At 42.4% G+C, this 15688-nt stretch overlaps 1 protein-coding gene across 2 annotated transcripts in view; it reads right to left on the minus strand.

Moving 5' to 3' along the window:
* Positions 1-15688, minus strand: part of LOC143986591 (cyclic nucleotide-binding domain-containing protein 2-like) — a 564608-nt gene that overhangs the window by 311943 nt on the left and 236977 nt on the right. For both annotated transcript variants that reach the window (XM_077485000.1, XM_077484999.1), the window contains exon 7: positions 11492-11654. In XM_077485000.1, coding sequence (XP_077341126.1) covers positions 11492-11654 — 163 coding nt within the window. The remainder of the gene's footprint in view (positions 1-11491; positions 11655-15688) is intronic.

A 15688-nucleotide genomic window follows, 5' to 3' on the forward strand; every position in this document is an offset into this window, starting at 1 on the left:
GGAAGTAGAAGGAAATCTCCCTAATGAGACACAGAGGAAGAGTTTGCATATTCACCCTAGGACTGGAAGTGTGTTATTCACAGGATCACCAGGGGAATAGGAAGCGTGTGGATAGTATGACTGTGGGCAATATGTGCAACAGAGGAGTACAGAGGATGTGACAGTGAAGGCTTACACATTATATTATATAGGACAGGATACTGGATTGGTGAGATGATTGTAGCCGTGTTAGTGCACTTGCAACAAAAACAGTTGAGTATTTTCCATAATACATTTTTTATTTGTAACCTTAGGGGTAGGGAACCTAGGCTCTCCAGCTGTTTTGAAAATACAAGTCCCATGAGACATTGCAAGACCCTAACAATCACAGGCATGACTCCTAGAGGCAGAGGCATGATGGGATTTGTAGTTTCAAAACAGCTGGAGAGCCGAGGTTCCCTACCCAAGCGCCACATCATATAAAAAACTATCAATAAATGGTATATTACATGCTGTTCAAACTCACTCATTCACCATGGGATTTATTTTCTGTATTCCGCAAAAAAAAAAAACAGGCTTATCCTGCTGTTCTCTATCTCTACCTTTTGTCCATTTCCCCGATGCAATTATGGATTTTGCAGAGCAGTGTTGGCAGCTCTGCGCATGCTCAGTTTTCAGTGAGGTTCTATGCTGAACATTTCCTCCCTATCACATCTGAGCAGCTCATGTGACTATAGAGTCACACATGTGGGCGTATACACAAAAAACTACAGCCCACTCCCTCGCTCCTCCTCCATGCCCACTAACCAGCTAAACACAATGAGGGCGGAATATTACATCCTGATTGATGGAGGTTTCATCTCCCTTTTATTCTAAGACACAGGCTGGAGAGTCACAGCTTGTGACAGGCAGAAAAGGCAGAATTTTGATAAAACTTTGTGTATCAGTACTGCTTGGACCTTAGAAGAAGGGGTACACCCCGAAAATGTGTCCTGAAAATGTCAGTGTTAGTGCAAAGAGAAAAAGCATCTCGGACAGTTGTTCTTTTTATCAGTGTCTATCAGTGCCACCACTCACTGCCGCCTATCAGTACCACCTCTCAGTGCCCATCAGTGCCACCTATAACTACAGCCTCATCAGTGCCTCCTGATCAGTGCCCACCAGTGCCGTCTATCATTGCCCATCAGTGCAGCCTCATCAGCGCACATCAATGTAGGAGAAAAATTACCTGTTTGCAAATTTTGAAAACTGCTTTGTTTTTGTTTTTTGTATTTTTTCGGTCTTTTTTTGTTAGGCAAAAAATAAAAACCCCCAGTGTTGATTAAATAACAGCAGTGCCTATCAGTGCCACCTATCAGTGCCACCTATCAGTGCCACTTCTCAGTGCCCTTTAGTGCCGCCTATCAGTGCCATTCAGTGTCCCCTATCAGTGCAGCCTCATCAGTGCCTCCTGATCAGCTCCCACCAGTGCCGCCTCATCAGTGCCCATTAGTGCCGCCTATCAGTGTCCATCAGTGCAGCCTATCAGTGCCCATCAGTGCAGCCTATCGGTGCCCATCAGTGCAGCCTATCGGTGCCCATCAGTTCAGCCTCAATGGGTTTTTTTTTTCAAAATGTTCTGTCTTTTTTTGTTTGCTTAGCAAAAAATAAAAACCCCAGTGGTGATTAGATACCATCAACAGAAAGCTCTATTTGTGTGAAATAAATGATAAAAATGTCATATGGGTACAGTGTAGCATAATCACACATTTGTCATTGAAAGTGTAACAGTGCTGAAAGCTGAAAATTGACCTGGGCAGGAAGGGGGTATAAGTGCCCAGTAAGCAAGTGGGTAATGTCATTGTTGATGTCAGTGGCAGTTAGTCAGCACCCTTAGCGTCAGTCAGCTTGTCCACCGCACTACCGGACTCCCATTATAAGTTACTGATTGCTGCCATTAGTAGTATAAAAAAAATGTAATTCCAGTATATGTACCATAGTTTATAGATGGCCTAACTTTCATGCAAACCAATCAATATACACTTGGTTATTTTTTTAATCAAAAACATATAGCAGAATACATTTTGCCTAAAATTTATGAAGAAATTTCGATTTTTTATTATTGGATATGTTTAATAGCAGAAAGTACAATTAGTTTTGTTTAGGTACCTCATTGCGTGACTGTGCAATTACCAGTTAAAGTAGCGCAGTGCTGAATAGAAAAAAATGGCTTGATCACGAAAGGGGTAAAGTCTTCCAAAGCTCAAGTGGGTAAGAACACCCAAAGACCCCCTCCTGGTTACATTGTCATGTGTTATGTAAATGTTGTGTTATGTATTTCATTTTATAAATTAAATAGCTGTTGGGGCCCTTTAAACCCATGTCACGCATGACTAGGGTAGATCAGAGGTCACCAATTACCAATAACCTCTGGCCTGCCTTTAAAGCTATACCTCCCACTGCCTAATAAAAACACTTGACTCAAAACGGGATTAAACGTCTGTAAGGCTTCTTATTATAAGCAACATACTAATAAAGAACAAAACATAACATTACAGGTCAACTTGGGTTTGAAGTCCTTCAAGGCTACCATATTACTAAAACATAGTGTCTGTGGCACCCACTAGCTAAGATATGCCCCCAGCCGCAAGACACAGCCTCGGGGGCAATCCCAGTTGACCTCAGACACATTACTGGTCTACCATGACCTGGTCACTATTGGACTACCAACTAGAGGGCACCATACCAAAGATGGTCCCCCATCTTTTTCCCAATACACCAGATTTTTCACCCTCTCAAGGACCCCAAACCGCCACAGCACCACAAGTGTGAAGCCTTACACTTGTGCGCCCCTCCAAACCCAAAAGACACGTTAGATCATATCTTACAAACACAGAAACCACAGAGCAGTAACCACCACATTGCGATAAACCCCATTAATCCACAGGTACTTCCATTTTTAAAAACACATCTCCAAGCACCTAATGATTTTAACATCTCGGAGAAGTTAGCGCATCAATCGGATGGAAAATTCACAACCCCCCTGGAAAGCTGCCTATCTAACCTAGAAAAATTGGGGACACCCGTGTTACTAGCCTCCTAGCCATGCAAAGCCTGTCATGCACCCCAAACCACGGAGCTAAACCCATATCCCTGAGGGGACTCAATTACCTCCCAAAGGGGCTGACATCCAATCTCCCAGCTCACCAAGAACATAAGAAGGCCCCAATGTACACACGAAGTACTATATGACACCTTCGTCAATTCATGAGTGATCTAAAGGTCAATCAACGTAACATACAGTTAATGTACAGCTTTGACCAAAAAACCTTGTCCTTTCTTGACCTGCGTGTCTCCTTTGAAAAGGGCCTACTCAGCAACTGTACATTTAGAAAAGATACTGCAGCGAATACATTTTTGTATGCAACTAGTCATCACCCACATTGGCTAAAAAATGGGATACCAGTGGGTAAATTTCTGCGTATCAAGAGAAATTGTACAGATCCTGACGACTACAGATGTGAAAGCAAGGAGTTGTATGCAAGATTCCGCGAACGTGGATATTCTCATAGGCAAATCAAAAAAGCTAAGAAAAAGGTAGCGATGAGAGAACGTGAGAGCCAATTGCATAACAGACCGGCATCTGAAATACCCCCGCAGAAATCTAATGACCCAGTAAGGATCATAACTACCTTTGGTTCACAGTGGGATAAGGTCCGTTCAATACTGGAAAAACACTGGGGCATTTTGACTAATTCACCTGATCTGTCCAAAATAGTTGGTGTCTCCCCCAAGCTTGTGGCCAGAAGCCTGGGTGACATGCTAATTCGCTCAGAATTTGTTATAGAACCTGACATGATGTGGCTATCTGGCTACCCACATGCGAAAGGTATGTTCCCTTATACAAAGTGTCAGATTTGCCCTTATTTCCATAGAACATCTCATTTTATGGATGCTTTGGACAAGGAAACATTTGAAATTCGAGATCTGATTAATTGTTCTACCTCACGGGTTATTTATTTAATAACCTGCCCTTGTCCTAAAATATATGTAGGAAAAAAAAAAGATCTTTAAAGATAAGGATTGGTGAACATTTGCGTGAGATCAATGATAAAGGAAATATACCAGAGAAAAGATTGGCTAAACATTTTGCTTTATGCCATGGAGGAATCTCTAGTGGCATGACAGTTAAAAGAATCGATGCCTTGAAACTACCCACAAGGCAGGGTGACTTTGACCGTATACTACTACAAAAAGAGAAGTGGTGGGTAAATAGGTTGAAGTCACTCGTCCCAGTAGGGTCAAACACAGAATTAAATGTACAGGTATTTTTGGAAACATAATTAAAGTCATAGTCCTATGCCTGTGAATACATACAATTGTAAATAGCTCTGCTGAGTTTCCCCACATTGACTGTTTTGATTGATGAAATTTGGGGCTATATACTTGCCCCATTTGTCATTTATTACATCTTTCCACTTCTTGGAGTACGTGAGTGTTGTTCTCTCTAGGTAATATGGGGAATCTAATACTTTCTGGAGAAAATTCCTCCCTCTTTGTTTTGAGTGATTCTTTTTGAATGTTTATTGTAGTAAGTGTGTTTTTTTACGTTTTGTCTGTGTATGTTTTTCTGTTTGTTACTGTTTTTATGTTTGTTGACTTGTCCTTGTGCTTGTATGCCTAATCCCACATAACCATACTAAGTCACCATTGAGTGCTGCTATATATTTAAAATTGACCTACTCTCAGACTTAGCTATAGTTGCCTTTTGCAAGCGATAAATTGTGGTGGCAGCTTGACAGATGAGTTGCTTTGAAAACGGGATAATACTCTTCTGAATACATTTACATAGATTGCAATTACCGGCAAATTTGTAATAAAAGGACATGTGTCTGTAAACGAATGATCATCCGAGAAGAAGCTACGCTATCTGTGCCAGCGAAACGCGTTGACGTCACACCATCACACAGGTCGTGCACATTGCACAGTGATGAGTGTGTGGTGATTGAGATGTAGCAAGACTGCGAGGAACTCATAATATAGTAGCGGAGGATGTTTAGCTACTATAAGGAGTTTGTTGTGGCTCTGCTTTAAGCACACACCAGCTGGTCTACAGCCTCTTTCCTGACAGCATTGCAGAAGCGAGGCCCCCGGCAGTCCATAGCTGGGTTATGGCCGCGCAGAATACAGGCTGACTTTAAGGACATATCGGAGCATCCCGGTCAAACACTGGATGGGGCGGTAATGTATGGCCTGACACCTGAATCTTTACTGAGAACTGTTTGATTCATCTCGCTGCAGCGTGTGATAGCTCTAAGTCACTTGTATCAACTAAGCCCTTGTACACACGGTCGAACATTCCGACAACAAAACCTGTCAGATTTTTTCCGACGTATTTTGTCCGAAACTGGTGTTGCATACATACTGTCGGACAAAGTTGTCGGAAAATCCGATCGTTTGTAACGTGATGATGTTATTTCGTAACGTCAGGACTATGTTCAGGCTAGTATCCAATAGCTTTGGTCTAGGAATTTGATCTGAGCATGCGTGGCACTTTGTCCGATCGGAATTCTCTACAAACGATCGCACAAAGTCAGATTGGATTGTGTTGTCGGAAAATGTTTATATCCAGCTCTCAAACTTTGTTGGTCGGACATTCCGACGGAAAAAGTCAGATGAAGCCCACACACGGTCGGTTTATCCAACAACACGGTCCGATCGGACATTTTCCGTCGGAATGTTCGACCGTGTGTACAAGGGCTAAAAGTGAATATGAGTCATTGCCTGGTTTGCCCAACTGATTAACATGGAAAGTAAGCGTAATCTTTCTGCTATAAATTGAACCAGCTGCTATTATTTAAAGGTGCCGCTGATTTCTGGGTTAATCCCTTGCTTTGAAATAGACTGATTTGAAGCTTGCAAGATTGCTAGACAGTGCCTAGACGGGATAATTTTGCTGAATAAGAACTGCATTTATCAACTGGGTCCTGAAGTGGACTACCTAAATCTACTTACATTGATACAAACTGCCATCATTTGAGATTATGAAAATGGCAAATAAGAACTTGCTTAATATTTAATATCTACCTCCTCCTTGTTCCCCACTCTCTCTGCTTGACTTAATCCATTGATTAAGCACTTAATGATTGCTCAGATTACAGAACAATTTGTTCTCCTAATATATAAATTGTATTTGCGCATTAATAATATTGTGGTTTCAATCGATTAAAGCAACCTGTCCGGACCTGTGTTGTGTTTTGTGTCTTTGTTTTATGTATGTCCTGTGTGTTCAAATTGTCTGTAGCAATTTAAGCAATGTCTGATCATGTAGGCTCGTTTTTATGAATTGCACTTTTTGTAAATAATATTAATTTTGAATTTAATAAAAATGATTGATTAAAATAATTATATTAATCAATTTAATCTATCTATTGTTGCTAATAGTAACTCCTTAGTAGCCCGCTTCTATTGGGCTATTCCCTCCCTCTTTTTTCTCCATATGCCTATAGGTCACGGCAACAACACCCTAAACGGTAAATGATCTATTTTTGGTCATTATATATGACCAGCGGTTAACTTGCTTTCCCATTTCCCCTTTTCCCGTATTTTTGCTTGTACTATATGTCACCTGTAATAAACAAACAAACAACCATGCACCACATTGAACAAAACAACGATATCATACAAGACAAACAAAAGGACAGAAAGATCTGCCTATCAGCTACAAATTGCACAAACGGGTGAACACATCATTGCACTCCCACTTACAAATATGTTTCAAACCCCAGCATATAACCCCAGCATATAACATAGCAAAGGTGACTGCACCTAGCGAAAAGAACGTGAAAAACACTCCCTGGTGTCCGGTAGAAACGTGAGAAGACATTTTGGAAATACAATAACAAAGTGCAGTTTTGACAGCACGGAACATACAGTGTGTCCCAACTATGGGCTGTGCACTCTGACGGACTCAGACAACTTCTCTACAGAGAGAACAGGGAAACCCAGTGAACAATTATCCCAGAACAAGAAATCTGAATACCCCTATTTGCATACCGACTATAAAGGGGGAGGGTAGGAAGGGCATTCTGTATTCTACCTACACAAAACTTCACCCACCATTTGAAGGGACTAACCAATTCCTTGATACATAGAACCTCAAAAAAGGCCAACAAGGACCAAGTGGAACTATATCCTCCCAGAAGGAGCAGAGCAGACTGTTACACGTGTTTCAGAAAGGTACTCTGTACAAAAAAGGACACCAATCACCAAAAGTCATAGCACCATAGGCCCCTGTGGTAGACATTCAGTGCCAATAGACCATAAAGGCTTTTGCAAAATCTGACATCTACAATATGTGAATAAAAAAAAAGAAAGACCAGCTCATTTTGCAACCCACAGCCGAAGCTGAAACACCCAGGACAAAGAAAGGAGACAAGAAAGGTAAATGTCCACTCTCTAAAACCCGCCTCATTCATAAGAGAAGAAACCAACCCCCTCACCCAGAATAGGCCTACCATTTTACCTCATAAATGAATAGAAATAAATCCAGTGGTGGCTACAACGCAATCCTCCACAGCCACGAGGAGAAAATGTCAATCATGATGCTACACTTAGTGCTGACCCACAAAATTCGTCCCAGTGAAAATGAGTTCAGACAGCAACTAGTGAGTTTGATGCACCAGAAACTAAGACAACATAAACAAATGTGTGAAGTTGCAACAAAGTAAAATAAAATAAAAATAAAACTAAATAAGGGCAGTAGTCAAACAACAGATGGAGAAGCCGCCAACATAGCAATAATCGTCAATGCAACGCCCACATTTTGGTAGTTAAAAAAATAAACTCTCCCCTTTATAATAGCTTGACCCCAAATCCAAACAGCAAGCACAATGTGAATTAAAGCCAACAGCAACAAATTTTTAAAATATAGGTGGAGTGCCACTCCTCACACGACATGACTCAAATTTAAAGTAAGTTCCATAACCAGAAAACAGCCCCATTAGTGTACCGTTCTAGGTCTGCCTAGCTAACGCACTGTCCATCCAGAAAAAACACCCGTAAAAAGATTACCAAAGAGCTCCCCTATACGAAGGTGATATAAACCCCCATGCTTAAGACTCGTAACACCTGAAGTTGCAGCTGATAAACGCAGCCATAAAATCCTGCCAATCAGAATGATGCTACAGGCAAAACATTTAAGTTGCCCAGCCACAAGTACCGTTTGCGAAGCTAAATTGTTAGATTACTAAATGTAATAAAACCACCATCTACATAGATGCCCCTTGTTGAATAGGCAGCCTGTCCTCCAAATCAATCAGGTGGCCCAGTACACAAAATCACCTAAGTGGTGGATAACAGAGTATATACCCACCCAGGGCTCAAGTCCTGCGGGAACACATGGGAACAGAGTTCCTGTACTTTTTCCACAACAGGAACTCAGTTCCCATTAGCAGCCACGTCCTGCAAGACTTTGAAGTATGTGAGCTGTGTGGCAGGTGCTACACCAGCAGCTGCCTACACAGCTTGCAATAGTAAGTGCCGCACACCAGGGGTGGACTAACCATTCAGGCATTGCCAGTAGGGGGCCGCATGACAGCTTCCGCTTCGATCTACCTGTCAATCACAGCTAGCTGATGGGTATATCAGGTCCCTGCTGCTAAGAGATTTAATTAGTCAGACCTCTTGTGATGCGCTCCTCTCCGCCGGCCCCTCCTGATTTTCTGTCTCCTCACCCCCCCCCCCCCCCCAGTCTCCTGCATACTTGCTCTGTGTGTCCCGCTGAATCCCCCCCTCCTCTATCTTCAGTGCCATATGATGAGAGAACCCAGGGGAGGAGCACAGCCATTCTGCTCACAGGACATGCAGGGAGAGAGGTGAGCTGAGGGAGGAACATCAGTTTGGGTTGGTAAGCTGAGCACAATACCTGGCAAAGTTTAATGCCAGGAGGGAAGTTTATGTGGAAATATGTGAAGGGTTGGAATAGCAGCGAGTGTGTGTTGGAGCCCTGCAGAGTTTTCAGCCCCCCAAGCTAACATACATCTCCTAAGAGGGAACACATCACTATCTCCCCAAGCATTCTGTCCAGATAATGTGCAGTTCATTTATGAGCTTTCCGTTTAACCCTGTGTTATCCAAACTTTGTTCAATGAAAAGTGTAAACTCACCACATAAACACTCTATATTCAAAATAACATTCCCCAATAAAGATCAGAACATGATGCACAATTGAATGAATGCTGATTATTCAGAGAATTACTGTATTTATGTTTATTGAGGATCTTTTTTTTATGTACTAACAGTTAAGCTTCATACACACAATACGAAAAATGGATGAAAAATACCACTTTTGAAGTGTTCGTGCATATGAGCGTATCATTTTTTTTGGGTGGGGGAGTGGATCTTGGGTGGGAGTTCCCACACTTTTTTTCCCCAGGACTTGACCCCTGTCTCGAACCAACCCATCTAGCAAGAACTGAACATTTCAAAATCCCATGTGAAGGCAATGATCCCTAAAGAATGAACCCGGTTAATGGCAACCTAAACAAGAGAACGCTGTGGGTGGACCTATAGCAGTAATAACAAAATGTTCCCATACTGTTTGGCTAGCAACCACCCTTACAATACCTTGCCCCCAGGAAACTGCCAGTTCAAATGAGGTATAAGTGACCGCAAGCCAGTAGGTCCAGGGCATCATTCACGGAGCTGCATATAGGGCACGAAAGTCGGTGACGAAGAAAAATTGTTTCGGTGCAATTGTTGGGACAACCCCCTATGGAGACCCGAACAACTCTGCCAGGTGGAAGCTGAAAAGGTCCCTACAAGTGCCCCAATCGAACCCACAAAAAACTTTGTCGCCTCCTCCTGGACCTCCTTTTTCCAGAATACCATCTCCCAGCTGGCACTGGCGGTGAAATCTCCTGGCTACAGCTCTCCCCACAGGAAGCTTCTAGACCTGTCAGTCCCGGCTCCTGTGTGCGCAGAGCAGCCGCAGCTACTCTCTGCCCCTGGTAACATAATCAGCTGGCGCCTGGCTCCTCTCTGCTGCCACCATAGGCCGCTCTCACAGGCCCTCAGCAGACCACGCTGACCCCAGACCAAAGAAGGCATGTGCTCCACACGACTCTACTCTGTCCCCACTGCAGGGATGAAGGGCTGTTGGCTGCAACAAGAGACAGGCCGGCGCCCGCTGCTGGAACACTCCCACTCTGTGCTGACACCCCCCCAGGGACCTTGCTCACAGAGTCAGCCGCCTGCTCCATCATTCTACCATTGGCTGAGGGGCCGGTGGCAAAGGGAACTTGGGTTGTTAAACTATAAGAGTCACCCACCTGCGGGCTCTGCTAGTGATGGAGCTTCATTCCTTGTCCACCACTCACAGCAGGAGATGGACGCTAAGTTGGCGGCCCAGTGGGGTCCTAGCTGTGGCTCTCCAGGTGTCGGTGCGCCCAAGGGGCAGTCTCCTGTGGTGCTTCAGAGGCCTGAACCTCAGAGCCCGTACTGGTGGGGCACCTGAATACAAATCCACGTTGATCCCTGTAGCTCGGCCGAAAGAAGAACAGACGAATGTTCACATTCATCTTCTGTCTCCACTTCTCCAACTGATTGTGACACACCAGTGCCTGTAAAACTATGCTCCTACACTCTTCCCATAACCCTGTCTCTTCAGCCAATCAGGTAAACACCATAACTTATATATGTGATTCCAATTGAATGAAATAGTAGCGCTTATATTCAAACAATTAAATGAATACACCTAAAAATATATATATAACAAACAATCACCAAGTGACAGAAGTGATCAATGTGATATAAATATTAATGTCCATAACGTTCAGATCCAAACTCAAGTCCATGAATAATTAAATGAATCCAAGTGATTACATTTTACACCATAACTTGACCACTAATTACACGATTAACCCCACGCTGTAAGGTTCCCCTTCCACCCTGTCATGTATGCCCTGCGCTTATCTATTTCATTCCTAGCTCTGGGCCTGCCTGACTGAGTTATTATTTTAAGGGTTTTTAGTGGACCGAGGTTGACAAATCCTTTAGTCGTGGGATTTCTTTAATACTGTACAAGGACCAATTAACATTTTCAATAGCTGCATATACTGTATGAATAAAGTAAAATTCACATGTTCGTTCAATAGTTTTTGGTGTTTTCTTCCCAGGCTATAACTCTTCAAACTCAAGTCAATTATAAGAGTTTAGCAGTATAATGGAAAAAAGTGTAACTTCTTCTCAAACATTTCGACAAAGTTTGTTAGCAACAGTCTGAAGTCAATCAAAGCTCCGGGTAGATTTGTGGCACCGAGCCCTGATTTGTGATGTTTGTCTGTACGTTTTCATTAATGCTTGATTGATTGATTTTAAATCAGCACAGAGGCACTGGATGCCTCCCAAGAACACTCAGCACAAACAGGAATGTATTAGTCATTATAATTATCAAACGTTTCTTTTATCTGTAGCATAGCCGCCTCTGCCTGCTTCATGCAAATGGGAATAGGATGAACAAGTGGCTACTTACCCCAAAGTACTTTCCTTTTTTCAGGAGGGCCACCGTCTTGGAGAAAAGCTCCCCCGTCTTCTTACTGTGTGACACTTTGGTGACAACGGCAGTGCCAGAGAGGATCAGGTAGAAGTTCTGAGCGACGTGACCCTGACGTATGATTACTCTTCCGGGCCCAAAACTAAGGAGAAAAAAAATAAAACAGATAACTGAAGATTGTTGCCATGCACAGCACATAGCGCTGGCGAAGTCAAGGTTTTTTTATTTTAATAGCTGCGCATTTCATAAATATTCAGATCAGCCAAGCAAGTTAAGAGATATCACGCTCCATTTTAACAACTGTCTGGCACTTGTACAATAAATAAAGATTAGAAGGAAATAAAAACTTTCTCTTTTTATAGGAAGTTTCGAAGAGATATGTTGGTTTGCCGATAATGCCTTAGAGTGTTAACATTGACATTTTCAAAGAGCAAGCTGGTGTGTAGAAGTGAATGATGCGTTTTACTTAAGGTGAGATTGAAATAGAAATCCGGGGGCTGCCATAGTTGTTTTTTAAAGGAGTAAGTTCATCTTGCAGCTCATCAAGGATGAGGCCAGTGTTTGTCAGCCACGGTTCCATGGAGTCCTAGGGTTCCTCCTGAGGTTTCTAGGGGTTTCTTCAAGAGTGAGTAATCAATTAATTTCCCATCTACATTGACCAACCATGCATTTTCCACTAGCCTCCAGCTGCCTACGTTGACCACCAATATTAAAGGGCGCCACAGTATATGCTGTCTACCTTTCTTTTTTGCAGTTAATACTTATTTCGAAAAAAAAATCTAAAAGACGCTAAAAAAGGCTATTGCTAAAACTTAGAAAAATGTTGAAAAACTCACTGCTACTGGCAATTTTATAACGTTAACATAAAGTCCAGGCTTTAATCCTCATCCACTAGGGAGACAAGAAAACGCATAGCATGGTAGTCTTGCCAAAATTAGGGCATTAGGTCGACATGTTTCATGGAGGCATCTGCTTCCTCGGGACCACCTACCTATCTTGTATACAGGTACAGATGAACATTAAAATGACTTCTAAGAGCAAGAATACAGTCATGTATCATCAACATGTATAATGACAGATATTATCCATAATCAATATCTGAAAAATAAAGCATCCCAAAAGGGGAAGGGGAGAAGGAGGGGGAAAGTGAAGGGAAAAGGGGAAATAAAGAGTTTATATCATACTATTTACAGAACATGTACTCTTAAAGAGGAAGTAAACCCTGATGAGTTTACTTCCTCTTTCATTCCCTGCAAAGGCAAAGCATAATGGACTACTATGCATCGCATAGTAGTCCATTATGTGTCACTTACCTGACACAGGAGCCAACGAAGTCGCCGCTGTCCCCTGTAGTCCGCCGCATCCATCTTGTTGGTGGGGTCTCGCAGCTCCGCCGCTGTCATTCGGCGAAGCCGCGATGATGTCACTAGCGCGCATGCGCACGGGAGCCGACACGAGCGGCAGCTCCGTCGCTGAGAATGCCACACTCAGTGCGCCTGCACGCCGCTGTCTACGGCGCATGCGCCATAGACAGCGGTGCCCATTTTCGGGCAAATATCTCCTAAACCATATAGGTTTAGGAGATATTGCTTGGACCTACAGGTAAGCCTTAATCTAGGCTTACCTGTAGGTCAAAGTGGTTTGTAAGGGTTTACAACCACTTTAAAGGATATCCATCAGGACTGGGCTCTCAGCCCTCCCAGTGCTCAAGTTGTCGGTTAATTTCCAGCAATCATCGTTCCACAGTGGCTCGCCTGGTGATCATTTCCTGCTTGTTAGTCCAGCCTACAGCCAGCCCTTTCTGGCTATTTAAACTGCTTGGTTCGTTCCTTCCGTGCCTTTGCCTTGGTCAAACATATCTGGAGACTCTCTGCTGAGTTCCTATTGAAGACTTACCTGGCTGATGTCCCTTCTGGTTCCTGATCCTGTCTGCTGCCTTTGACTACACTGATCTCTGGCTTCCTGATTTACTGGCTTGTTCTGACTACCCGCTTTGGCTATCGAACCCCAGCTATGTTTTGGCTATGTTTACTATTTGTACCATTTTTACCATTTTATTAAAAGGTGTGATTTTTACAGCATTTTTTGTCTCTGTCTGATTCATGGTTTCTGACAACATCATCCTGATGGTGTATGGCGAAACTATCCAATATAGATAAAATGAAGTAGAGATAAGGACTGGTGTAGAAAAAGTCTTGCCTATTATCTGGTTGAACCATTCCCACACACATAAAATATCTACAGTTTCTCCACTGCAGGTGGTGGTCTTCTGCAGCAGCACTGTTGTTGGAGAGGAACTCAAGAGGAACAAGGTTCCTCTATGATTTCCTGGGTCACTGGGGAAGCTATGCCATTGGATGCTGCTGCTCCATCTGACTCTAGCAGCCTGTTATGGACAGTACTAGTGTTAGGGAAAGGTTCCTGATGAGGAGCAAAAGCATAGGGTCACAACTCTTCTTGGCACCTTCCCAATTGGGCACTAAATGGCCAGGCTGCGTTCTGTCCCTCTCGACAGATGCTGTCAGTCCAGATGGAATCCACTCTTTCCATGTTACTGCAATCCGTGAATGCGCCCACCCCTATATTGTAACTGTTGCTGAATTATTCCAATACTAGATTTGCCCTGCACCTGTCTGTGTTAATTATTTCCACCACTGCATCCCACCTACAACAAACATTACTGAAAATAATTTTTTCGTGGTTTTATAAAAAAAAAAAAAAAAAAATACTTTCCTTAGGTGCCAAATACACTAGGTGTGACACATTGCTTATTCTTTTTTTTTTTTACTTTCTTAAACTTGTTGATTGTGCTAATGTACAATGAGCTGTAGGTATAATCTATTTTTACAGGGGTTCCCTGAGAATCAGAAAATTAACTTAAGGGTTCTTCAAGGAAAAAATACCCTTCTCTTACTACCTACTAGTCAGTGACCTAGAACAAGTATCCAAGAGGGAAGTACAATATTTTCAATGTTCCCTGGCTGTATGCTATGTCCAAGTCAGTGATGAGTTTGATAGCAAAATCAATGGCTGAATAACACGGAACCTAGATGTTTAAAAAAGTCAGAAGGTCCCATATTTTTTTTCTAAATGTTCTGCATTTGGATTGGTTTCATTAATACATTTCATCCAGACATTATACTCCAAAACAGCTGTGTGCATTGAAGCCCAACCCTAAAGAAAAAAATATTTATTTAATTTTGGACAGAAGGGGGAAGGGTTGAAACCTGTGTCGGGTTTTTATTGCTGCCTGTGTCCCTATTTGGAATATTTTCCCTCACTTCTCAACAGGACAGGAAACAATTCACATTTTATACTTAGCAGGGGACTAAAGCAGGGGACTAAAAATTCTGGCATTGTTTTTTATTGCCTGTATGTTCTATTTTTGGTAATGACCACCCCCTTATTTCTTGTGACAGAAATTGTAACCGTTTCCTGTAGTCCTCCTATGCATGTTGGCATGTAGAAATGGGCCGAACAACCCCCCCCCCGGATTTAGTTTGCAACAGAACTCTTGAAGATCAGACCTGAACCCTATCGAAGTCTGTGGTCCCCATTTTGAACGTTTTTATGCAAGTTTTTGACCATAAAAATGGTAAAGGGGCCATTGATTTTAATGATGCTTAAAGTGAAACAATAAAAAATTAAAATTCCTTTAAGGCCTGATTCACACCTATGAATTTTTAGTGCTTTTTGCATTTTTCAGATTTGCACTACAGAACGTGTTCCATAGGAAAACATGTTAAATGGACTGTAGTGCAAATCTGCAAAATGCAAAAAGCACTAAAAATGCATAGGTGCGAATCCAGCCTAAATGTAGTCCCTGGGAGGTCCCCTTAGTCTTCCTGCAAAGTGGCACTGTGTATAGAACCTGCTGCAGCAAAACTGACGTGTAAAGAAAAAAAAGACATTTAAATTTCCGGCAATACATTACTGTTGCCGGAAAAACAAAATTATTAAACCCATGCATACATGCATACCAGGCCCTTTGGGTCTGTTATAGATTTTAAGAAGAACCTCATGCCAAATTTTTAGATATTACATTTTTATTTGGTACATATGGGACTCTTATATTCAAATTGTCTAAACTATTGATCTAAATGTCTGGGTCTATCTATCCATTTTTTTGAATAGCTTCTATACAAGACCACCTCTAGTCAGATAGCAATTAGCCAG

Source organism: Lithobates pipiens, unplaced genomic scaffold, assembly GCF_037356315.1.
Source record: "Lithobates pipiens isolate NorthernLeopardFrog02 unplaced genomic scaffold, aLitPip1_a1.2 Scaffold_17, whole genome shotgun sequence".
NCBI lineage: Eukaryota > Metazoa > Chordata > Amphibia > Anura > Ranidae > Lithobates > Lithobates pipiens.